At 46.4% G+C, this 25234-nt stretch overlaps 1 protein-coding gene and 1 long non-coding RNA gene across 2 annotated transcripts in view; one reads left to right on the forward strand and one right to left on the reverse strand.

The window, feature by feature from the left end:
- LOC309364328 (alpha-2-macroglobulin-like) overlaps window positions 1–18986 on the forward strand; it is a 62035-nt gene extending 43049 nt beyond the window's left edge. The window contains exons 26-36 of the mRNA XM_081901308.1: window positions 1833–1989; window positions 4319–4393; window positions 8362–8527; window positions 8944–9176; window positions 10109–10327; window positions 11676–11803; window positions 13207–13297; window positions 16320–16388; window positions 16541–16643; window positions 17856–17897; window positions 18689–18986. Of these exons, the coding sequence (XP_081757434.1) occupies window positions 1833–1989; window positions 4319–4393; window positions 8362–8527; window positions 8944–9176; window positions 10109–10327; window positions 11676–11803; window positions 13207–13297; window positions 16320–16388; window positions 16541–16643; window positions 17856–17897; window positions 18689–18714 (1309 nt within the window). The 3' untranslated portion in view covers window positions 18715–18986. The remainder of the gene's footprint in view (window positions 1–1832; window positions 1990–4318; window positions 4394–8361; window positions 8528–8943; window positions 9177–10108; window positions 10328–11675; window positions 11804–13206; window positions 13298–16319; window positions 16389–16540; window positions 16644–17855; window positions 17898–18688) is intronic.
- LOC309365368 lies at window positions 9172–24263 on the reverse strand. The gene is made up of 3 exons (XR_014166063.1): window positions 24075–24263; window positions 23154–23224; window positions 9172–9304 (listed from the first exon to the last, which is right to left on the reverse strand). It is a non-coding gene; the product is annotated as an uncharacterized lncRNA (long non-coding RNA).
- Window positions 24264–25234: the final 971 nt, after the last annotated feature.

Consider the following 25234-nt stretch of genomic DNA (forward strand, 5'->3'; position numbering starts at 1 on the left):
GGTGACCCAATGCAAAAATCATGAGGATCCATGTAGATCCGTGCTTTGTAATCATATTTGTGCCATTGTGGCCCCACAAAACAGTGGGTGCGTGGTTTTTTTGGTGCAGGCTGTAGCCATGGACATGCTATCTGATCTGATGGTGAATTTGGGGTGACCCAATGCAAAAATCCTGAGGATCCATGGGCTTTTACCTCCCCCCTCCCAGGCAGCCCCCTTTATTGCTAGCCTCCCTTATCTCCCTCCCGCTTGCTTACCCATCAGCTGTTTCCTTTCAACACCCCCTTCCCTCTCGTTTGTCTTAGTGTCTTTTCCTTAGCTGGAGCAGTTTTTTGCTCCTCCCTTTCTTCTAATTTCTCTCCTCATTGCTTTAGTCTTTCTGTCTCCTCTCCTTGCCAGTTCGCTGTCTTTACCTCCCCCCTCCCAGGCAGCCTCCTTTATTGCTAGCGCCCCTTATCTCACTCCCGATCGCTTGCCGATCAGCGGCTTTGTTTCAACACCCACTTCCCTCTTTCAAAAAAAAAAAAGCATGATCTGCTTTTCTCCCCATGGCAATTTGGCTCCAAGGACCACGCATTCGCTCCATAAGACGCACAGACATTTCCCCTTACTTTTTAAGAAGAAAAAAGTGAGTCTTATGGAGTGAAAAATACGGTATATCAGGAGGCTTAGTTTGGTCAGGCAGAGCTCACAAGAAGGGTGACCAAGAGGATAAGCAGTCTAGAAACCAACCCTTATGAGGAACGCTTGAGGGAGTTTGGTATGTTTAGCCTGGAAAAAGGAAACTGAGAGGAGACAGGATAGCCATCTTCAAATATGCAAGCTCGTTTTATTGTGCTCTGGAGGGTAGGACTCAAACCAAGGGCTTCAAGTCCCAAGAAACACTGACTAAACACTAGCTAAAACTTTATGACAGTAAGAGCTGTTGGACAGTGGAATGGATTCCCTCCAAAGGTGGTGAGACCTCTTTCATAGGAGGTTTCAAAGCAGAGGTTAGATGGCTACCTGTCATGGATGCTTTAACTGAGATTGCTGCATTGAAGGGGGTTGGACTAGATGACCCTGGGGGTCCCTTCCAACTCTATGCTTCTTTAAACGGTATGCATCTATACTGGCTCCCAGTACGTTTCCGAGTACAGTTCAAAGTGTTGGTGCTGACCTTTAAAGCCCTAAACGGCCTCGGTCCAGTATACCTGAAGGAGCGTCTCCACCCCATCGTTCAGCCCGGACTCTGAGGTCCAGCTCCGAGGACCTTCTGGCTGTTCCCTCACTGCGAGAAGTGAGGTTACAGGGAACAAGGCAGAGGGCCTTCTCGGTGGTGGCGCCCGCCCTGTGGAACGCCCTCCCACCAGATGTCAAAGAGAAGAACAACTACCAGACTTTTAGAAGACATCTGAAGGCAGCCCTGTTTAGGGAAGCTTTTAATGTTTAACAGACCACTGTACAGTGGACACTCGGGTTGCAAACGTGATCCGTGCAGGATGCATGTTCACAACCCACAGCTTTCGCAACCTGCATCTGTGCATCTGTGCACACATGGGTTGTGATTCAGCGCTTCTGCGCATGCGCAACTGCTGAAACCCGGAAGTAACCCGTTCTAGGTTTCAGTGGTCCGTAACCTGAAAAAACGCAACCTGAAGTGTCTGTAACCCAAGGTATGACTGTATTTTAATACTTTGTTGGAAACTGCCCAGAGTGGCTGGGGAAGCCCAGCCAGATGTGTGGGGTATAAATTATTATTATTATTATTAAGAACAAAAAAGCATACTGCAGTTTGTGCAACAGGTTTTGTTTGCTTGCTTTGATCGACTCTGCTCTGGGCTCACTTTCAGGCTGACAGCATTTACACTTGTATCCTTTGCCCGGACCAAGTCCATCATCTTCGTGGAAGAGAAGCACATCAACGGCGCTCAGGCCTTTCTGGCTTCCAGGCAGAAAGAGAACGGCTGCTTCCATAGCACCGGGACCCTCCTCAACAACGCCCTGAAGGTACAGAGGGTTGGAGGGAGACTCTATGGTGAAACATCAGCACAATCATAGGGCAAAACATCTCAGCTTGTTTGGGTTGGCCAATGGGACTTGGGGTTAAGTTGGAGAAACTTGTTCTGTTTTGCTGAGTTTTATTTCCGTTTTTGGTCCTGAGCCTTCAGGGTGGGGATTGCTCTAGATATTGCTGGAGTGACAATCTTGCAACTTAGCATTCCAACAGTTCTGGTGCAGCTTAGCTTCTGCCACAGCAAATAATAAAAATAAAAATAAATCAGTGCTCAGTGCAAGACACTGTGCCTTCTGAGGAAAGTGGGTTCTTTCTCCTTTCCCTGCTTCCTCTCTCAAGTGTATCTTTTCATAGAATCATAGAATCATAGAGTTGGAAGAGACTACAAGGGCCATCGAGTCCAACCCCCTGCCAAGCAGGAAACACCATCAGAGCACTCCTGACATATGGTTGTCAAGCCTCTGCTTATCTTTTAAAAACCTATCTAGGTGTCAGTGTTGAGTGTGCACAGGATGGAAGCTTCTTGCTGAGCCAGAAAGGCAAAATCGAGCAATTGCTTCAGAAAATGAGGATGAGTGATTGTGCAAGAGTGAGAAGTCCTATGGAGACTAGTTTTGTGAAGGACAGCCAGCAAGTAGAATGCGCTGCGTTCGAAAATACTGAAGTGTTTCAGTCAGCCCTAGGGAGTTTGTTGTACTTATCCCAGTGGAGCAGACCTGATATAGCGTTTGCTGTCAATCTGCTCAGCAGGGAAGCTTCAAACCCTAGTGTGCAAGCCTGGAATGGCATCAAGAGAGTTCTGAAGTATTTGCAGGAAACCAAAGACTTTTGTCTTAGGTTGCCAGCACAAGGAGAAGTCAAACTGACTTGCTTTGTGGACTCGGATTGGGCTAATCTTGAGGATTGCAAGTCTGTGTCTGGCCTAGTGGTGAAGTTTGGGAACTCAGTAGTTGGATGGAGGTCCAAGAACAAAGTTTTATAGCGCTCGCATCCACTGAGGCTGAGTTCAGTGCTCTTTCAGAGGTGTGCAGAGAAATAGAGTTCTATGCTTGCTTGGTGCAGGAACTCTGCGAAGTGGATTGTCTGCCGATACGTGTTTTCGAGGACAATCAACCATGCCTGTGTTTGGCAGAGTCAGGTCAGTTCAAGGCTAGAACTAAACACCTAGACATTCGCTTTCAGAATGTGTGCCAGAGTGTTCAGGAGGGATTAGTTGCGCTGAAGTATTGTCCCTCTGCCAAGAACCTAGCTGATGGGTTCACAAAGCCACTCACCTTCCCAAGACATGGGGAGTTTTGCGAAGGTCTGGGTTTGGGACGACCAAGGGTCGCTTCTCCCCTCAGGCGTGAGACAAGACGGGGTGTTGGGTGTAGTGAAGGGTTAACCTTCTGTGCCTCGAGCCTGAGAGGAGGCGTGTACAAGGGAAGTACGCCAGGATGTGACGAAAGCAGCTTGGAATGCTGTGAGCTGAGTGGAAAGCGAAAGCAGGTTGTTGAGTCGCTGCAAGCTGAGAGAGAAGGACGCAGAGAAAATGCAGCTTGAATCAGATGGAAGTTGGAGTTTGTAAATACGCTATTTTGTTCCCAATAAAGAGATATTAGGATAGAAGAAACGTCTGGACTTATTTACTGCCCTTTCGACACACAGACGCTGTGTAATTCTGCTAATTGCTTTACGACCGCTCCAAAGCCACACTGCGTAAACAGAAGCTGCAGAGGCCCGCGGGGGAAGCGTGGCTGGGCGCCAAACAATAAAGCAATAAATCTATCGGAAGAGGAAGGGTGGGATATAAAATTCAGCAATCAATAATGAATAATATTTGGAGAGTAGTAGATTGATCTCGCTGAAGAACTGATGCTTTTGAATTATGGTGCTGGAGGAGACTCTTGAGAGTCCCATGGACTGCAAGAAGATCAAACCTCTCCATTCTTAAGGAAATCAGGCCTGATTGCTCACTGGAAGGACAGATCCTGAAGCTGAGGCTCCAATACGTTGGCCACCTCATGAGAAGAGAGGACTCCCTGGAAAAGACCCTGATGTTGGGAAAGATGGAGGGCACAAGGAGAAGGGGACGACAGAGGATGAGATGGTTGGACAGTGTTCTCGAAGCTACCAGCATGAGTTTGACTAAACTGCGGGAGGCAGTGGAAGACAGGAGTGCCTGGCGTGCTCTGGTCCAGGGGGTCACGAAGAGTCGGACACGACTAAACGACTAAACAACAACAACAGATTGATCTTGGGGTGCGGGGAGTTCCCTGGAGATGGCAAAGGGCTTTCCTGTACCACATGGGGGCTGAGCAATTCCCATCTTTTTTCTTACAGGGCGGGATTGATGATGAGGTCACTCTGTCTGCCTACATCACCATTGCCTTCCTGGAGATTCCTCTGCCTGTCACTGTAAGTAGCTATCTTTCTCCTTCTGCAATTCATCAGGGACAACCATTCAGGATGGGTAGAGAGTATTATAGCCTGAGATAACTTCCCACGAAGCTAAACACTCTAGCAAAGAACCAATAACCAATCAAGCTCTTATTGGGCCAAAGTCCTGAATCCATTTAGCCTAATTCAGAAAAGGTTTTTCCAAAATAATTAGTCGATGTTACCTTTTTTTTTAAAAAAAAAAAAGATGTAAAGGTAAAGGGACCCCTGACCATTAGGTCCAGTCGTGACCGACTCTGGGGGTGTGACGCTCATCTCGCTTTATTGGCCGAGGGAGCTGGCGTACAGCTTCTGGGTCATGTGGCCAGCATGACTAAGCTGCTTCTGGCGAACCAGAGCAGCGCACAGAAACGCTGTTTACCTTCCCACCGGAGCGGTACCTATTTATCTACTTGCACTTTGATGTGCTTTTGAACTGCTAGGTTGGCAGGAACAGGGACTGAACAACGGGAGCTCACCCCGTCATGGGGATTCGAACCGCCAACTTTCTGATCAGCAAGTCCTAGGCTCTGTGGTTTTAACCCACAGCGCTACCTGCATCCCAATAGATAGCTGTAGATGTTGCTATTAACCTATTTGTAATACCTTGGATCCTGAATGCCATGTAACTTGATCATTTTGTTAGTGTTCTGGTTTGTGTCCGATGGGGTTCCGAGGCTAACGGTTGTGTGCAGGAAGCTCCTGCAGCCAATCAGAAGCTGAGCCTTGGTTGTCCAACGTTTTCAGAAGTCAAATGGAGTTCCAGGATGGATTTTGTTCGACAACCAAGGTGCTCTATAAGACTCTTTTTCCCTCCTAAAAAGTAAGGGGAAATGTGTGTGCGTCTTATGGAGCGAATGCAGGCTGCGCAGCTATCCCAGAAGTCAGAACAGCAAGAGGGATCGCTGCTTTCGCTGTGCAGCGATCCCTCTTGCTGTTCTGGCTTCTGAGATTCAGAATATTTTTTTTCTTGTTTTCCTCCTCCAAAAACTAGGTGTGTCTTGTGGTCTGGTGCGTCTTATAGAGCAAAAAATCCGGTATACGTATATTTAAAAACAAACAGGATGCTGGGCAAGATGGGCTCTGTCCTGGTCCAGCATGCTCTTACGAACCCTTTTGAGAGGGATGTTACTGAAACTGAGCCCAATTCCCTATTCGAGCTCCTTGGCGTGCTGAGAGTACAGTATATATGGCTTGTGAATTTGGCCAGAAAAGTAGATTTTCCCCTGTTCCAGTCACACACAAAGAGATGCTTCTAGAGCAGTGTTTCCCAACCGGTGTTCCGCGGCACACCAGTGTGCCGTGAGACCTTGCCTGGTGTGCCGCGGGAGGGAGGCGGGAGAGGGAACTCCCCCCCCCCGCGCGCAAGGCTTGCGGGCGGCAGCCTGCAGCGCGGAGCGCGGGGCGCCCTTTGGAAGACGCCCCGTGCTTCGCGCAGCTGTCCGCAAGCCTTGGGCGCCTGGGGGAACTCCCCCCCCCCGCGCGCAAGGCTTGCGGGCGGCAGCCTGCAGCGCGGAGCGCCCTTTGGAGGAGGCTCCGGAGGGTGGCGCGGAGCTACCTGGGCTCCAGGGCTTCTTGCAGCTCCGCGCCACCCCCCGGATCCCGGCGCGAAGCCGCGCGGGGCTGCGGAGGGTGGTGCGGAGCTGCCTGCGCTCCAGGGCTTCTTGCAGCTCCGCGCCACCCCCCGGATCCCGGCGCGAAGCCGCGCGGGGCTCCGGAGGGTGGCGCGGAGCTACCTGGGCTCCAGGGCTTCCTGCAGCTCTGCACCACCCTCTGGATCCTGGCGCGAAGCCGCGCGGGGCTCCGGAGGGTGGTGCGAAGCTGCCTGCGCTCCAGGGCTTCTTGCAGCTCCGCGCCACCCCCCGGATCCCGGCGCGAAGCCGCGCGGGGCTGCGGAGGGTGGTGCGGAGCTGCCTGCGCTCCAGGGCTTCTTGCAGCTCCGCGCCACCCCCCGGATCCCGGCGCGAAGCCGCGCGGGGCTCCGGAGGGTGGTGCGAAGCTGCCTGCGCTCCAGGGCTTCTTGCAGCTCCGCGCCACCCCCCGGATCCCGGCGCGAAGCCGCGCGGGGCTGCGGAGGGTGGTGCGGAGCTGCCTGCGCTCCAGGGCTTCTTGCAGCTCCGCGCCACCCCCCGGATCCCGGCGCGAAGCCGCGCGGGGCTCCGGAGGGTGGCGCGAAGCTGCCTGCGCTCCAGGGCTTCTTGCAGCTCCGCACCACCCCCCGGATCCCAGCGCGAAGCCGCACGGGGCTCTGGAGGGTAGCGCAGAGCTGCCTGCATCCCGAAGCCTGGTGCGCGCTGAAGAGCGCCCCCGGGCTTCACGCACCTCTCCGCAAGCCTGGGGAGACCAGTGTGGCTCCCTAGGCTTGCGGATATCAGGCTGTTCTGGGGGCTGGGGTCGGGGGAAGCTTGGGCTTCCCCCGCGCCTGCCCCGTGCCTGGGGAGGGGAAAATTTTTTTTTCTTTATTCTCCCCCCAAAAAATTAGGTGCGTCTTATGGGGCGGTGCGTCCTATGGGGCGAAAAATATGGTAGTCAATATAGGCACAGAGTTAAATTTTTTAACATTTTCCAATGGTGGTGTGCCTCGAGATTTTTTTCATGAAACAAGTGTGCCTTTGCCCAAAAAAGGTTGGGAAACACTGTTCTAGAGGAGCATCTCCACCCCCATTGTTCTGCCCGGACACTGAGGTCCAGCTCCGAGGGCCTTCTGGCGGTTCCCTCCCTGTGAGAAGCAAAGTTACAGGCAACCAGGCAGAGGGCCTTCTCAGTAGTGGCGCCCGCCCTGTGGAATGCCTTCCCATCAGATGTCAAGGAGATAAACAACTCTCTGACTTTTAGAAGACATCAGAAGACAGCACTGTTTAGGGAAGTTTTTAATGCTTGATTTTTTATCGTGTTTTTAATATGCTGCTGGGAGCCACATAGAGTGGCTGGGGAAACCCAGCCAGATGGTTGGGGTATAAATAATAAATGATGATGATGATGATGATGATAAAAGTAATAAAGTGGCTTATTATACACACCTTGGGTAGAAAAGGTTTCCAGTTCTAACCTAACTAATGCAGAGAAGACAAAGACAGCCATGCTTTCTAACTGGGAAGATAGATCCCTCTCACCTTTGGCAGAATCCGAGACCAGGGAGAAGAGTCGGTGGAAGTAGATTGGAAGAAATTTAAAGTTTATTTACAGAAACATTGTAAAATTAAGGAATGTTAGAAGGATGTTGGAATGAAGTTACGTGGTTTTAGCAGAAATGTTATAAAAGATTAAGTAAAAATAGATTGTTTATTGGTAAGAATGTAAAGCTACATTATATTAAGATAAATTATTAGGATAAAAACAAAGATGGAAAGGATTTGCTGAAATAGCTAATTGAACTAGAATACAAAAAAGGGAGGTGTGAGGAGGTCAAGGAAACAAGCAAATGAAAGATAAGTTATGGAAGGATTGATTTGTTGTTTTTTCTTAATTGTTTTTTATTTCTCTATATTTTGGGGTTTTTTTGTTTTTTTCCTTTTTCTTTTTCTTTAATTTTTTAACCTTTCAAAACCTTAATAATTTTTTTTTTAAAAAAAAAGATAGATCCCTCTCACCTTTAGGTCCAAGAGAGAAGTGAGATGAGCAGGAGGAAGTTGTAAACAGGATGCAACTTAAGACATTTCAGTATAAACATCAAAGAGGCAGGGAGGTCAGCAGAGAGGTTGAAGTTACAGGGATAATCTGGGACTCTGGAGGTCTCTTTCTCGTTTCTTTTACCCCACACTAACCCATCTCAATGAACTGAGTTGCACCCAAACTTCCAGTGGTTGTGCTGAGACTTTGCTTTTTCCAGCAATATGCGGCCAGAAGGCCTGATCCTGCCACTCAGGCCACCTCCAGTAGCCTCCTGTCAGGTCTCTGGAAATGGCTGCAGTGGCTTGAGAGAAGCTTCTCCTTCCTTCTCTCCCCAGCACTCTGTGGTGCGCAACGCCCTGTTCTGTTTGGAGACGGCGACGCAGGCGAAGGAGATCAACACTTACACCAAAGCCCTGCTGGCTTTCGCCTTTGCCTTGGCGGGGAAAGAGGACAAGAAACAGGAGATGCTGCGTTTGCTGGATGGGGAAGCTGTGGCAGAAGGTGAGAGGCAACATCTTTGCCTATAATAATAATAATAATAATAATAATAATAATAATAATAATAATAATTTATTATTTATACCCAGCCACTCTGGGCGGCTTCCAAAAAAATATTAAAATACTGTAATACATCAAACATTAAAAGCTTCCCTAAACAGGGCTGCCTTCAGATGTCTTCTAAAAGTCTGGTAGTTGTTTTTCTCTTTGACATCTGGTGGGAGGGCGTTCCACAGGGCAGGTGCCACTACCAAGAAGACCCTCTGCCTGGTTATCTGAAGGAGTGCAGCCTTATATTAGTTTGATACCTGTTTTAGAAAATGCTTTTGGAGCCACTGGTAAGCCTCGTTTATTAAAATGCCTGTACTGGTGCCAGGATCGTCTGACTCGCATGCTAATTAATCTCTCCCTTTCTGAAGCTGATGGCTCTCTTCACTGGCAGCGGCCTGGAAAGCAAGAGGCGGACGCTGACCTTCCATTCCATCGCTTGCCCCGTGCGCCTTCCGCAGAGGTGGAGATGACAGCCTACGTCCTTCTAGCGTACCTGACCAAGCAGCCGGCGCCATCGCAGGAAGACCTGGCGAAATGTGCCCGCATTGTCAAGTGGCTCGTCAAGCAACAGAACCCCACTGGCGGATTCTCTTCTACTCAGGTAAAGTTCCTCCCTCCTTTCCGGGGACCCAGGAGAGGAGGATGTTGGGAGGGACAGAGTCAGGCTGTTTTGGTTCATTAGATTCAAGGAGTCCCATCAGGGCAAAAACTCCTCGGAAAGACGTAGGCCTAGAGAAAAATAAAGGTCAGAGAAAGTTGAAAATGTTGCTGAAGTTTAGGTTCCTTGGCTCTAGATACAAGCTACTCAGACTCCATATTCTCACCATAATTCCCCATCTTACCGTAGTCACATGTTAATTTATCATTAATAGCTATATCCCATGAGGGACGCGGGTGGCGCTGTGGGTTAAACCACAGAGCCTAGGACTTGCCGATCAGAAGGTCGGCAGTTCGAGTCCCCACGGTGGGGTGAGCTCCCGTTGCTCAGTCCCGGCTCCTGCCTTCCTAGCAGTTCAAAAGCACGTCAAAGTGCAAGTAGATAAATAGGTACCACTCCGGCGCGAAGGTAAACGGCGTTTCCATCCACTGCTCTGGTTGGCCAGAAGTGGCTTAGTCAGGCTGGCCACATGACCCGGAAGCTGTACACCGGCTCCCTCAGCCAATAAAGCGAGATGAGCGCCGCAACCCCAGAGTCGGTCATGACTGGACCTAATGGTCAGCGGTCCCTTTACCCTTTACCGTTAGCTATTTCCCACACCTCTTTATACCATTCTTCCATTTTATATTCTGCTTGCCCCTTCCACTTGCCCCTATCACAATGCGTGTAGCTGTCAATAAATTGGTGAGCAAGTCCTTGGATGTTTTTTTTAAGGAAAGGGAGTTTAACCATGCTGTACTGTTTATATAAGTACAGCTGGAGAATGTTGAATCTGGGCCAATATCTTGGACCAGGAAGCCCTTCAAAGGGAGGGCTGTCCTCTTCCAGAGAAGGACATATGGCTCACACGCCCCTCCTCGTGGTCTCTGTTGCAGGACACTGTGGTGGCACTCCAGGCCCTCTCTCTGTATGGGGCTTTAACCTACTCCAGAAGTAGCACAGGCACAGACTTGTCTGTGCACTCCGGAGCGAATGCCATGGGAACTTTCCATGTGGACAACACCAACCGCCTGCTTCTTCAGTGCCGATCTCTGCCCCAAGTGCCAGGAGACTACAATGTTGAGGCGACAGGAGATCGCTGTGTCTATATCCAGGTGAGTAAGTGCCCAGGCAGGGTACATGGGAGAGACAAAACGTGTGATGGTTTCAGGCTTCAAGGAATCAGCTTCCTTCCCTGTGGCAGATCAGACGAAAGGAACATCTTACCAGTTAGATTCTTTAATAATCACAGTGAGAGACAAAGATTGTGTCTCACTAGAATGGCGGTGCTCCCAATTAAGGCTCACTCCCCCCTCCGTCCCAATTAATCTATGTCACTCCTACGTGTAATCTGAGCTTATACCCTCTGTGCTTTCTGTTCTGAGACTGTCTGAGCTGTTCTCGACCTTGGGGAGGGCGGTGGAGGAATGCTGTCCAACAACTGTGAATCTGTTGACCCTCTCCCCACCCCCAGTGTTTCTTCTTCTTCTAGCTGTTCCACATTCAGTATTTCCCAGCTTCTGCCTTCTGAACTGTGCCCCTCTGCAAACCACTGTTCCAAATCTACGTTGTCCTCCTTTTCCTGGGAAGATTCAGGATCAGAGGGAAGGGGTGGCTCCCACCATTCCTCCTCAGTGCAGCCCACCACAGCACGGTCACTGACAGATGGTTTCCAAGCCAGCATGTAGTCCCAAGTCATACGAGGGAAGAGAGTTCCTGGCTAAAGCAGAGCGTACCCTCTCTGCTTAGCTCACCCTTCTACTTTTTTTAAAAAATCATCCAATTAATACAGCCAATCATAATACTCCAAATAAAAAACTAAAATAAAAAAACCAAATTATAATCCAGATTATAATTATTAATTTTTTGGAGTTCCCCACGGTCTGGATCTCTGAAGCATATCTCCACATCTCAGTCCTACCTCTCCTTGTTGTTTCCATATTTTCCACATCTCGATTTTAACGCTTTATAATTCTCTGTCCCTGAGTCCAGGATTCTCGATCATGTCAAACATCATATACTTTCATCCCTCGAATACAGCTTTATTAGTATACACTTTTCCAACTGTCTTTTTATCAGCGCAGCTTCCTCTTGCTCCATTCCAATCCGTGATGTTGTCCAAATCTGTTATCTGAAGTTTAATGGTGCAGCAACTCCCAATCATTTGCTCACCCTTCTACTTTTAAGAATTTTCTGCCACCAGATCATAGAATTGTTGGGTTGCAAGAGATCCCAAGGGTTCTCTGGTCCAACCCTCTGCAATGCAGGAATCTCAACTAAAGCATCTTCAGCATTTAGCCGAGTTTCCTGCATTGCAGGGGGTTGAATTAGATGACCCTTGCGGTCCCTTCCCACTCTGCAATTCTATGATCCATGACAGATGACCACCCAACTGTTTAAAAACCTCCAGGGTGTCCTGCTGCCAGAAACGTCTCACATACCTGAGTGCTGTTTCCCTTCCAGACCACCTTGAAGTATAACGTGCATCCGCGCCCAGAGGACTCGCCTTTCAAGCTGGACGTGTACACAATCCCTGAGTCTTGTGTTGGACCCAAAGCTCACAAAACATTTGACGTTGCTGTAAATGTCAGGTAATCCCTTCACAAAGCCCAGGCTGGTTAGCTAGCTGCATCTGTACAGGAGCACAGCATCTCTGGTCCTTGGTTTGGTTGATACTTTGCTCTGCTTCTTGAACTGTCTTACAAATTGATAATCGAGTTGTGTTGTTGTACTATGTTCTGGGGTAGTTAGTGGAGTCCTAGCAATTACACAAGGCCAGTTATTCATAAGGATGAAGCGTAGTTTAAAAATATCCTTAATAATAAACCAGCCATTTGGAACAGGCTCCATCTAAGCCCCTACAAACACTGTGGGGCAAACCATGGTGGAAATCTATATCTATATCTTTACAGTACAGTCATACCTCGGGTTAAATATGCTTCAGGTTGAGCGTTTTCAGTTTATGCTCCATGGCGCTCCGGAAGTAACGGAACGCGTTACTTCCGGGTTTCACCGCTTGCACATGCGCAGACACTCAAAATGACGTCACGCACATGTGCAGAAGTGGCGAAACACGACCCGTGCAGACGCGTCTTATGTTCTACTCAGGGTGCGAACGGGGTTCTGGAACAGATCCCGTTCGCATCCAGAGGTACCACTGTATATGTACTGTTGGATCGTAAAAACCCCCCCACTAAATGAAACCTCAAAGCCATTTACAAAAATGATAAAATTATCAATTAGAGGAATTAATAATTCCTCTAATTCATTTTACACTTAAAAAGTAAAAATCACATTAAAAACAGATTAATCATCAACTATCTACACATCTACATGGGCTTGTCTAAACAAAAAATGTTTTTCTCAAGTGGCAACAAGAGTATAATAAAAGCACCTGTCTGATATCAATAGTCGGGGAGTTCCAAAGTTCCCGATATCATTAATATAAAGCTCTCCCACGCCATCCTTTGGAGGAAATATCATCATTGGTTTTAACCATAATTAGGGATGGGGAGAAATATAATTCAGTTTGGATTTAGAGGCATTCAACGAGAAATAAAGGTCACTTATCAAACCAAATTTTGAACCAAAGCACAGCCATCCTTAGGAATTCATCCTTCTCCTAATTTTTGTAATCCGGTTCTTCAGCCAAGTAATGTGTGCAAAACTGCGTGTCGTAGGATAAAATGTGGCTATAAATGCACACTTCGTTGAAAATAACATGAGAAAAACACATACAGTCGTACCTTAGTTCTCGAATGGAATCTGTTCTGGAAGTCTGTTTGACTTCTGAAAACGTTCGAAAACCAAGGCGCAGTTTCCGATTGGCTGCAGGAGCTGATCCCTGAAAACGCGCAACCTGAAGCAAACATAACATGAGGTATGACAGTGTTAGAATCCACATTGGGTGGCTGTGGGAGGTCTGGTGGTCAGGAATGACAAGCATTGGAGTTCTGGTGTGAGAATTCTTTCCTTTCCCTCTTGGATCTCTCAGTTACATTGGCAAGTGGCCGACCTCTAACATGGTGATTCTTGATGTGAAGATGCTCTCAGGATTCATCCCGGTAAAATCGTCTGTAAGACAGGTAAGGCCGTTTGTGTGGCAGTGCCCCCACCCCCAAAACCCCCTTGGCTATGTTGTTGTTGGCATCTGACTTGAGAGACAATGCAGTGCGCCTCCGGGGATGAAGTCAAACAGTTGCATTAGCACAGGGGTCCCCAAATTAAGGTCTGAGGGACTTGTCCCCCGCCGCTCACTGCTGCCACCTGCTCTTACCCGCTGCACTGCGCTGCTGCCCACTTCCGGGTCAGAGGAGCACCGGAAATAGCTTGTGCGCATGCGCAAGCGTTACTTGCACATGCACAAGCGTTATTTGTGGTCCACATCCGGGTCGAAGGAGGCTGGTGCACGGGCTATTTCCGGTGCTCCTCCAACCCGGAAGTGCGCCAGAAATAGCGTGTGTGCAAGCGTATGGGCACGTGCTCCCCCGCCCTCCGGCCTGCTACGCGATCGGCGCTGGAGACACCGGCCTGAGGCGCGGTAAGTTTGCTGATCCCTGCATTAGCAGCACCAAAGTGATCTTCCTGAGGCGCAAGCCTGGGCAGTGTGTATAGAGATCCTGGGCTGCCCAGAAGACAAGAGCCCCTCTTGGCCTCGCTGGTGTGGTTCAATGGAAAGCAGAGCAATACATTTGGCACCAGCTTGGCCGCAGGAGTTGACTAAAGGGAATATGGGGGCCAAGATGGCGCCCAGCACTCTTCTTAGCTGCGTCACTGCTGTCCGTGCCGGTAAAAACCTCTTCCAGCCTCTTTGGCCCTCTTAGCAGAGCTTACACAGCGGTGAAACACTGTTGCTTGTGTGGGAATAACTCAGACTGCAAAGCAGGCTTTTCTCTTATCTCCAATAGCCTTTAATCAGTAGAATAACATCGTAAATTCAGCCCGGCAATTGGCTGGCATTCTCGCCGCTTCTCCGCAAAAGCGAAAGGAAAAAGACACACAGAGAAACACTCCCCTCTGTGAACATAGCCACGCCTCAGAATGTGAGACGTCACTCAGAACTGTTTAACCCTGTCAGTTCTGATTCTCCTCACAGGGAATTTAATCTTAATTATTTACAATTTTTGTTTAACCCGCAAGAAAGAAGGGCCTTTTCGCTGGCTAGGTTCAGTTCTAATCCTAACCTCTTTTGGGGTAGGTTTGTGGGTTTGGCAGAAGGAGATAGGATCTGCCCATGCGATGCCCACCTGGTGGAAACTCTAGCTCACACGGCCTTAACTGTAAAATGTATGATGACCATTTCTAGACCATCCATATATTCCAACATGGAAACCAGCGACGGAGGTCATGCGCTTCTTATTACAGGGGAGAGAACAGGACAGTAGCTAAGTTCCTCTATTTGATTTTTTTGTCACCAAAGTATGCTACAGGATCCTGCCCTTGCTGGAAACCCTCAGAGATGAGGTGGATTGCTTGCCCCTTCTGCCCTTTGGCGGGTGAATGTGCCGTTGGAGATTGCACTGGCTTATCTATTCTGAATGTATTCTGAATGTTCTTATGCGATGCCAGTAAAGGGTACTTGGGTTGCCTGAAGGAGGTGTACTGTTCACTGCCCTCACAGTGGCCAACCAGATGTCTGTGGGAAATCTGCAAGCAGGACCCAACCACAAGAGCACCCTCCTCTGATGTGGCTTCCAGCAACTGGTATTCAGAAACATTTTGCCCAAAGCCATGGACACAAAGCATAGCCATTCTGGCCAGAAGCACTAACAGTAATCCTTGCACTGACAGGCACCTGATTTCTTTCTTCTTTGGTGATCACTCGTAGCCGAGTAAGATTGTCTTCCATAAACACGGTTTTAAAAGCGAGTCCGTAAGTGACTGTGGAGGCCAATTCTGGATCCACACGTCCTTCCACAGTGGGGACATAGGTTTCTGGACAGGAATTGATCATGGTGAGGGTTTGCTAAACATGCCTTCCTCTTAGCACGTTTCTTCCCTTTGTCCTGACTTCAAGCGTCTTCAAAACCTATGACACCTTTGGTAAAGGCTGTTCTCCAACTGGAGCGCTCTCAGGCCAGTGTTTCCCAGTTGTCAGTGTTTATATGACTTTTTTTAGATTTGCTTTGAGTCTTTGAACCTCTTTTGTTGACCACCAACATTACGCTTTCCATTTTTAAGTTCGGAATAGAGTAGTTGCTTTGGAAGATGATAATCAGGCATCCACATAACATGACCAGTCCAACGAAGTTGATGTTGAAGAATCATTGCTTCGGCAATGGTGATCTTTGCTTCATCCAGTACACTGGCATTAGTTCACCTGTCTTCCCAAGTGATGTAAACACCTCCTTAAAGACCTATCTATTTAGGCAGGCATTCACAGGCTCACAAGATTCATCACATTGCTCTGTTTCGTTATTTATTGATATTTATCAAATGTTTTATTGATGGCCTCTCTGCTTTTACTTATGTATTTCTTTGTATTTTTTGGATTTGAGTGCTGCATTTTGTTGGTGATATTGATGATGTTGGCATTAGTTCACCTGTCTTCCCAGGTGATGTGTAAAATTGTTTGGAGACACTGTTGATGGAATCTTTCAAGGAGCTGGAGATTGATTTAGCACTACAGTGGTGCCTCGCAAGACGAAATTAATCCGTTCCGTGAGGCTCTTCGTATAGCGGTTTTTTCGTCTTGCGAAGCAAGCCCATTGACGGCTTAGCAGATTAGCGCTATTAGCGGTTTAGCGGCTTTTAGCGATCAGCTGTTAAGCGGCTTATCAGCGGATCAGCTAATAAGCGGCTTAGCGGCTTAGGAAAAGGGGGGAAAGGGGGGGGAAAACCCGCAGGAACTCGCAAGATATTTTCGTCTTGCAAAGCAAGCCCATGGGGAAATTCGTTTTGCGAAGTGCCTCCAAAACGGAAAACCCTTTCGTCTAGCGGGTTTTCCGTCTTGCGTGGCGTTCGTCTTGCGGGGCACCACTGTATGTTGAATACAATATTTACACTCCTTGGGGCTTCAGGCAGAAGCAAGGATGGTGGCTTGTCACAATTACTCGATAATAATAAATCTCTCTCTTCTCTCTCTCTCCCCCCAATCCCCACCTCCAGCTAATGGGTAGAGCACAGGTCAAGCGAACAGAAGTGAGCACCAGCCACGTCCTTTTGTATTTGGAAAAGGTGAGTGAGGAGATGGGAAAGCAAGAAGTGCATCCTTTGGGGAATGCCAACAACTAGAACCCTCTGCCTGCCTGATGACACATTCTTGCGAGGTCTTGCTTTGCTGGGTGTGTGATGGCTTATAACAGCTCACCCAACCGGCTTGCCCACAGGTGGACAATGTGACCCAGAGCCTATCCTTCACGGTGGAGCAGGATGTCCCTGTCCAGCACCTGAAGCCTGCCCTGGTGAAAGTCTACGATTACTATGAAACAGGTAAGAATGGGCTCTGGTACTGCAGAACTGCTCAGTATATACAGTGGTGCCTCGCAAGACGAAAAGAATCCGTTCTGCGATTCTCTTCGTCTACAGGTTTTTTTGTCTTGCGAAGCAAGCCCATTGACAGCTTAGCGGATTAGCGCTACAGCGGTCTAGCGGCTTCTAGCGATCAGCTGTTAAGCGGCTTATCAGTGGATCAGCTGTTAAGCGGCTTAGCGGCTTAGGAAAAGGGGGGAAGGGGAAAAAACCCGTGGGGACTCGCAAGATTTTTTTGTCTTGCGAAGCAACCCCATAGGGAAATTCGTTTTGCGAAGCGCCTCCAAAACGGAAAACCCTTTCGTCTAGCGGGTTTTCCGTCTTGCGAGGCGTTCGTCTTGCGGGGCACCACTGTAGTAGCATTACAAGCCACCCAAACTCTGAGCAGTGAGAGATTACAGGGGTTCCAACCACTTCTCCAGGGTTCAGTTACCTTGGAATGAAGGCCAGCGCAGGCTGTGGTTTCTTTAGGATATGTTGTTTTCCTTACACACATATATACAACCTAAGCCTAAGATGGAGGGGCTCACAACATTAATCCCCCCCACCCCCCAAAAAATATTGCTTCTCCATCACTCATAGCTTGGGATCCAGCACAGAGCAAGCATATCTCTGTTTCTCCATCTTCCAGCTGGCTTCCAGCCCAGTTCACAAACACCATACTGGCTACTGTTCTCTTACCTAGGTGAAGTCCACCCAGAGGGCACGGTCAGTTAGTTGTATCTCTCACAACCTGCCTCATTCTTTTGGGATGCTAAGGAGGACACTTAAGTGGCCAGCTAAGTCATTGTTTTAAAAACAGACTTGTCTGACTAGTTTAGCAATATAATCCTCTATTAGAGTCTAACTCCCACTGGGTACAGGACCCTAAGATTTGGAAAAGACTCAGGCTGACCTTCCGAACCCACAACAGTATTGTCGTCAAGGTTCATCTCACGCTTCTTAGTTAGCTCTCAAACTGCCTTCCCCCAAAAAACCTGTAAATCCGCCATGTTGTTTTTGTTGTTTAGTCATGTCCAACTCTTCGTGACCACATGGCCATACAAAAGTAATAGTTCTAAATGTTCTAAAGCCAACCCACTGAAAAAATCCACTAGACCAAAAATCTGGTCACTGATGCAGGAAGTTGGAGGAGCCAGAGTCTTTCCTGACCATCTTTCATTGTATTTCCAGGTGACAGTGCCATTGCAAAGTACAGCACCCCCTGCAGTACAGGTAAAGTATGAATAGTGATTGCCTCTCACCAACCCTACATGTGAAGCAGATCGAATAATAATAATAATAATAATAATAATAATAATAATAATAATAATAATAATAATTTATTTATACCCCGCCCATCTTGCTGAGTTTCCCCAGCCACTCTGGGCGGCTCCCAATCAAGTGTTAAAAACAGTACAGTGTTACATATTAAAAACTTCCCTGAACAGGGCTGCCTTAAGATGTCTTCTGAACGTCAGGTAATTCTTTATCTCTTTGACATCTGATGGGAGGGCGTTCCACAGGGCAGGCACCACTACCGAGAAGGCCCTCTGTCTGGTTCCCTGTAGCCTCACTTCTCGCAATGAGGGAACCGCCAGAAGGCCCTTGGCGCTGGATCTCAGTGTCCGGGCTGAATGATGGTAGTGGAGATGCTCTTTCAAAAGGAGGAAACCACAAAAGGCCTCTCTAGTCCAGCACCCATATTTCTTCTGTGTCCAACCCAGATGCCATTGTGTAGACCCATAGTCAGGACATGATTTAGTCTCTAACACTGGCAGCTGCATCAAACAAAAGAGCTAGCGGAATGGAGGACTGGACTCCCAATCTGCAGGATGAGGGGTCCCCAACCTGGGCTGATAGAGTTGGGAGAAGGACATGAAAGGGGGACAAACTGTAAATTCTCTGGCTTATGGGGTGGCTGGTCACTATATGTTTGTTCTGTCTCTGACCCCTAAAACATCTTGGGCCATTTCTGGTTAAATGCTTGGCCAAATGAGATTCTTATGCTTTTCCCTCCACTGCAGATGACATTAAACAGGGGAATGCGTGAGGAATGAAGCCCATCAGTCCCAGTACACTCTGTTGGCATCTTCCTTCCACCATCAGACACGTGGACAGAGCAATCAGGACAGCAATACAGAGAGGGAAGCATTTATCCCAATACAGCCAACAAAAATCTTCTCTGCTTTGCTTGCTTATTCCACCATTTGAATAAGCCCTGTACCGACCTTTTCTCATTTTGAGATCCATTTCTACATCTGCTACTACTTCCCTCTATTGGATGAAAAATAAAATAAAAGGAATCCATTCATTTCTTTTTAACCTGTCTGGCCTCATATTTTCTTCTGGCCCAAATCCAATACAGAATTAGATCTTGAGCTACATGTTTAGCAGCATGTTTAGCATGTCTTAGAATGATGCTGAATGGCTGCAAAATGTGGGGGGAGGGCATAGAAGGATCTGTCAATTTTGTTTCTCTCAGCTTCTCATTTTTTCAATCCTAAATCCAGTTCTCCAAATTTCTGCAGCAATTCACAAATTTTCTTTTATTAAAAAAAATCATCATGAAGGTGTTGGAATGCCAAGAAAATAAAGAGGTGCTCTTGAATGAGCTGTCAAGATGGTATGCATCTAAACCAACTTTCCAGGATGCTATCCCTATGGGGTGAAGGAGGTCTTGTCACTAGAGGAGACAGGGGTCAGATGAAATTCCCCTGTACCTAGAAGGTGTTAGGATATTTCCGTTCCACCGTAAAAGGGAGCAGGCTTTGTGAGTCACAGCCTGCGTATTTCCTGTTCACAGGATGTTTGTGTTTTCTGTTGCTTTCGTTTCTCTCTCTCTCTGCGCCAGAACACGCTAGCAAGCAGTCATGTTTTTCTTTGTTCTGACCAACGCTGAATAAACTTTCTAAATAATGCTCTCCTGAGTGCAACTTTCGCTGTGCATTATCTGCTGATAGAGCGTGCATCAGTTCTGGAATGTGGAAGGCTATTTTCTGGAGCTCATGTCGCTAATTGCTGATACTGTATCTACGGGAGGTCGATGGACGTCCGGAGTCCGGAGTCGGCGAGGAGGCAGTGATGGCCTATGTCTCCCTGGCAGTATCCCAACAGAAGGACTCACAGAGTCCCAGTCAACTTCTTTACTGCCTCCAGCTGAATGAAACCAACTGTCCAGATAACTCCTGCCATCCCAAGATACAGCTTCTCCAATGTCCCATACACAGCAGAATCTCATGACACAGAGCCTTGAAACACAGACTTCCTGACCTAGATGTTCTGATCATTAGTTCCCAATACTGGGTATTTGTAAGTCCAGATTGCAGAATGTAGCACAAGAGTTTGGGTCTCAGGTTGGCAGAATCCAAAATTCCCATGTCCGTTTGACTCCTTCCCACCCCCTGCCCCCACTCCAGTCATATCCACAATCCCATATTCAAGATAGTGGTGCAACTCTTCTTTTCCATGAGAGGGGTTGCCTGAGAACAGTCTCCAGGGTCTGGGCAGACACCCAGCTCAGGATCAGCTCCAGCACAGAGTCCCACAGAACAAGACTGGTATTCAATAAAGAGAATTATCAGGTATCTTAAAGGTACTATTGCTTACAAGCTGAAATTGTCAGCACAAGGTTCAGGTGAACTGGAGGTATATGCTGATGCAGACTAGGCACCAGATCTTAGTGATTGTAAATCCACTTATGACACACTATTTCTTTACTAGTTACAGGTAGGTAGCTGTGTTGGTCTGCCATAGTCGAAAGCTCATACCAATAACAAACTTAGTTGGTCTCTAAGGTGCTACTGGAAGGAATTTTTTTATTTTATTTCTTTACTATAAAGCTACAGTTGAACAATATTGCAGTAAGCAGAATATTGTGTCTGTTTCAACTTTTGAAGCTGAATATATTAGTTTATCTACAGCTTTTAATGAGAGAATCTGGTTTAAGCAAATATTATTTGAAATGAATTTGGACATGCAGAAAGCTGTCACAATATCTGAGGATTATCCAGCTCGTATAAGTATGGCAGAATCTGAAAAGATTAGCAAAAGGACAACACATATAGACATCAAATTTCATCATGTAAAGGACGGACGTGATTAAAGGTAAAGGTACCCCTGCCCGTACGGGCCAGTCTTGACAGACTCTTGGGTTGTGCACCCATCTCACTTAAGAGGCCAGGGGCCAGCGCTGTCCGGAGACACTTCCGGGTCACGTGGCCAGCGTGACAAAGCTGCATCTGGCGAGCCAGAGCCGCACACGGAAACGCCGTTTACCTTCCCGCTGGTAAGCGGTCCCTATTTATCTACTTGCACCCGGAGGTGCTTTTGAACTGCTAGGTTAGCAGGCGCTGGGACCGAGCAGCGGGAGCGCACCCCGCCGCAGGGATTCGAACCGCCGACCTTTCGATCGGCAAGTCCTAGGCGCTGAGGCTTTAACCCACAGTAGTAAAAAAATTCAGTATACTCCAACTGTAGATATGCTTGCAGATGTTATGACCAAACTACTGGCAAGACATAAATGTGTGGATTACTTATTGTAACTAGAATTGAAGACTGTTCTGCAGTAAAGCTTTGAAGTGCATTCTTGTAACGGAGAGATTTCATTTCTTTCTTTTCCTTTTTTCTTTTTTTTAAGCTTTATACATTAAAAGTTACACATAATAAAACACATTGAAACACATTGATCTATTATACAATAAAAAAGAAAAAGGAAGGAAAAATAGAAAGAAAAAAGAATAAAAAAGAGCATTCAACAAATCATCTTGTCAAGTACATACAGTAATTTAAGGAATGCAAACCGTCATTGTCATTAATTATGAACACATATTTCAATATGAGATTCTTTTCACATCACCTTATATTTTTTCCTTGCGACTCTCACTTTCTTATCTATGTCTAATCTCTGGTTTCATTCCCGTAATTTATTTGATGACTTCCTTCTGCCTCCATGCGGTTCTTAATTTTTCATATCTTAAAATTTCTGCATCCATTTTAACATGGTGGAGAACTGTTCTGTTATCTCTGTGGAATTTAGTCTGTGCTCAACCAATTGTGATCGTTGGAACCATAATTTTTAAAAACATCCCATTCTTTTCTGATATTGTCTCCAGATTGATTTCTTATTACTCCTGTTGATTTTGCCAACTCAAGATACTCACATAACTTTAGGTGCCATTCTTCATTTGTCAGTATTACATTACTTTTCCAGTACTTTGCTATCAGAATCCTGGCAGCCGTAATTGCATAAAGAAATACTCTTTTATTAATTTCTGGGATATTTGTTATAAAGATACCTAATAAAAATAATTCTGTTTTTTTAGGAAATGTGTATTTTATCATTTTCTTTAATTCTTCATAAATTGTGACCCAAAAAGAATTTTTTTTGGACACATTCACCACATGTGGAAAAGGTTTCCATTTTCATGATAACACCGCCAACACTTAATACTTTTTTTTTTTTTGCCAATTTTGATGGGCTCGAATACCACCTGTAAGCCACCTTCATAATATTTTCTTTAATCAGTTAGCATGCTGTGAATTTCATATCTTTTCCCCAAAGGTTTTCCCATTTCTCCAGTTCTAGTGGATAACCAAAATCTTGGGCCCATTTAACCATCACCTCTTTAACTTCTTCATCTTTTAGATTCCAATCTTATAATAACATACATTTTTGAGAGATTTTTATTATTTAATAGCAATTCACTTTCAAAATCTAATAATTTAGTATCAAATCCATCTATTATTTTTTTCCCTTCCTTAAAAATTTCATTTAGCTGATGCTATGGTAACCAACTTATGCCCATTTGTTTAAGTATGTCATATTTTTTCAATTTAAGTTGGTTGTTCTCTTCTTCCAATAATTCTTTGTATTAATGTTTTATAGGTTAATGTATTTTAGTGTTTTGTTGGAAGCCGCCCAGAGTGGCTGGGGAAATAAGATGGGCGGGGTATAAATAATAATTTATTTATTTATTTATTATTATTATTATTATTTTGTCATGTGTACATGTTGGTGTCCATTATACATCCAACCAGCCAATGCACTCTGCAGGGAGGGTTCCTTATGAACCCAGGGCCTTTAGCGTGGTGGCACCTTCAATATGGAACTTGATGCTTTTGAATTATGGACTCTTGAGAGTCCCATGGACTGCAAGAAGATCAAACCTATCCATTCTTAAGGAAATCAGCCCTGAGTGCTCACTGGAAGGACAAATCCTGAAGCTGAGGCTCCAATACTTTGGCCACCTCATGAGAAGAGGAGACTCCCTGGAAAAGACCCAGATGCTGGGGAAGATGGAGGGCAGAAGGAGAAGGAGACGACAGAGGACGAGATGGTTGGACAGTGTTCTCGAAGCTACCAGCATGAGTTTGACCAAACTGCGGGAGGCAGTGGAAGACAGGAGTGCCTGACGTGCTCTGGTCCATGGGATCACGAAGAGTCGGACACGTCTAAACGACTAAACAACAACAATCAGTTATATATCATACCTTTTGGTGCTTTTGAATACCTTTCTTCCTGAACCAGCCACTTAAGCAGAGAACTTTTTCACAGTCTGTATCTGTATTGGATTTGAAATTGTTTTTATATATAGGATTGTTTTTGATTGTTTTCAGATATGAAAGACTTTATTTATTTCTTATAGTTGTTTCGTAGGAAGAAATTCGTAAGTGAAATGAACAAATAAGAGGAAGTTTCATGTGTGCGTACTCTTCAGAAATGACACCATGCTGAGTGTGTAATTGAAGTCCATCCTGGTTATCATGACCCTTTGGACAGTGAGTTCTCACAGATTTAGGGGGCACATTAAATGAGGAGGTGGGGAAGTCCCATCACATGAGGGATTGTTGCATCCATGTATGCAACAAGTTCATTGAATCCCACTCAATGAACCAAAGTTAATCATGTATATTCATTTCAATGGGTCTACTCTGAGTAGGACAAACATTGGTAACACCCCTTTTTTGTGTGTGTGTGTGTGTGTGTGTGTGTGTGTGTGTATTCATACCCTGATGAAAGTGTTTTGTCAGGGAAGGCCAGACCAAGCTCACATGTCCTCCCCACCCTCCCAAACTGACCCATGTCGAGACCAGAGAGCCACCTTCTGCAAGTTCTCATAAACATGTTTTCCTCCAACTTTGGACTTGGGCCTTAAGCCACGCAGAGACTCCAGGATGTTGCCAAGGTGACGCTTCTCCCCCTTATAATTATAGAATAATTATAATTATTATTCTTCCTGCCAAAGGGATTTAACTAGAGATCGCCTTTGAAAAAAAATCAACTAAGCATCAGACTCAAGAGCAATATGAGGTAACTTCTTGCACTGGAGCTGAATGGTACTGTCTGAGCACTTGAGGTTTTTCCTAGTCCTAGGATTTCAGTAATAGTAGTCATAGCTATTTAAGTGCTACCTTTCTTCTGACATGCCCTCACAGCCTCAGTTGGTTCGTGCACCCAAGGGGGCATCTCCCATTATTCCTCCACATCAGCTCTCCATTCCTCCTCCTAACTCACACAGCAGAACGGCCTCCAACTGTCACTTTCCCAGAGTTCCAATTTCCTTGGCAACCATTGTCAAGAATGCCTAAAACTATTCTGACTAGATGGGATACTAGGTAGATAGATGGATAGATAGATTAGATAGATGATGATGATGATGATGATAGATAGATAGATAGATAGATAGAAACATAGATAGATGCTTTTCTGCTGAAGGATTCCAAGTGACTTGCATTAACGAAATGGCTGATGCGGGAAAGGAGTAGAATCATATAATATGTTAATATTTAATATAACATACATCTTACGGGGGAGGGGGACAAAAGCAGTGTTATTTGTACCCCTAAATGCTTTTATATAATAGATTTTAATTTATTTGTTCATTTACAACTCAATGGGTCTCAGGGCCCTCTTTGTGCTTTATTCCAATTTGTTTTCTTCTTGCTATAAAGCAGTGTTGTGAATCCTTGGGAGGCAAGACCAATTTCTTTCCTTTTTTTAAATAAATATTTTATTTGATTTTCCAGTTAATATATACATACAAATGTAAATAAAAACAACAAGTATTAAGGTAAAGGTAAAGGTACCCCTGCCCGTACGGGCCAGTCTTGCTAGACTCTAGTGTTGTGCGCTCATCTCACTCTAGAGGCCGGGAGCCTGCGCTGTCCACAGACACTTCCGGGTCACGTGGCCAGCGTGACAAAGCTGCATCTGGTGAGCCAGCGCAGCACACGGAAACGCCGTTTACCTTCCCGCTGATAAGCGGTCCCTATTTATCTACTTGCACCCAGGGGTGCTTTCGAACTGCTAGGTTGGCAGGCGCTGGGACCGAACGACGGGAGTGCACCCTGCTGCAGGGATTCGAACTGCCGACCTTTCGATTGGCAAGTCCTAGGCGCTGAGGCTTTTACCCACAGTGCCACCCGCGTCCCTCAAACCCTTCTCTCTCAAACCCTTGGACTTCCCTCCACCTTTCCCTGAGTTCCATATTCGTCCTTTTCTACTGCGTAATTCATATCAATCAGATATTCCATTTGTTCATTATATCCCAAAGATTATAATGTAGCCTTAT

The sequence above is a fragment of the Podarcis melisellensis genome (genome assembly GCF_964234715.1).
Source record: "Podarcis melisellensis genome assembly, chromosome: 2".
NCBI lineage: Eukaryota > Metazoa > Chordata > Lepidosauria > Squamata > Lacertidae > Podarcis > Podarcis melisellensis.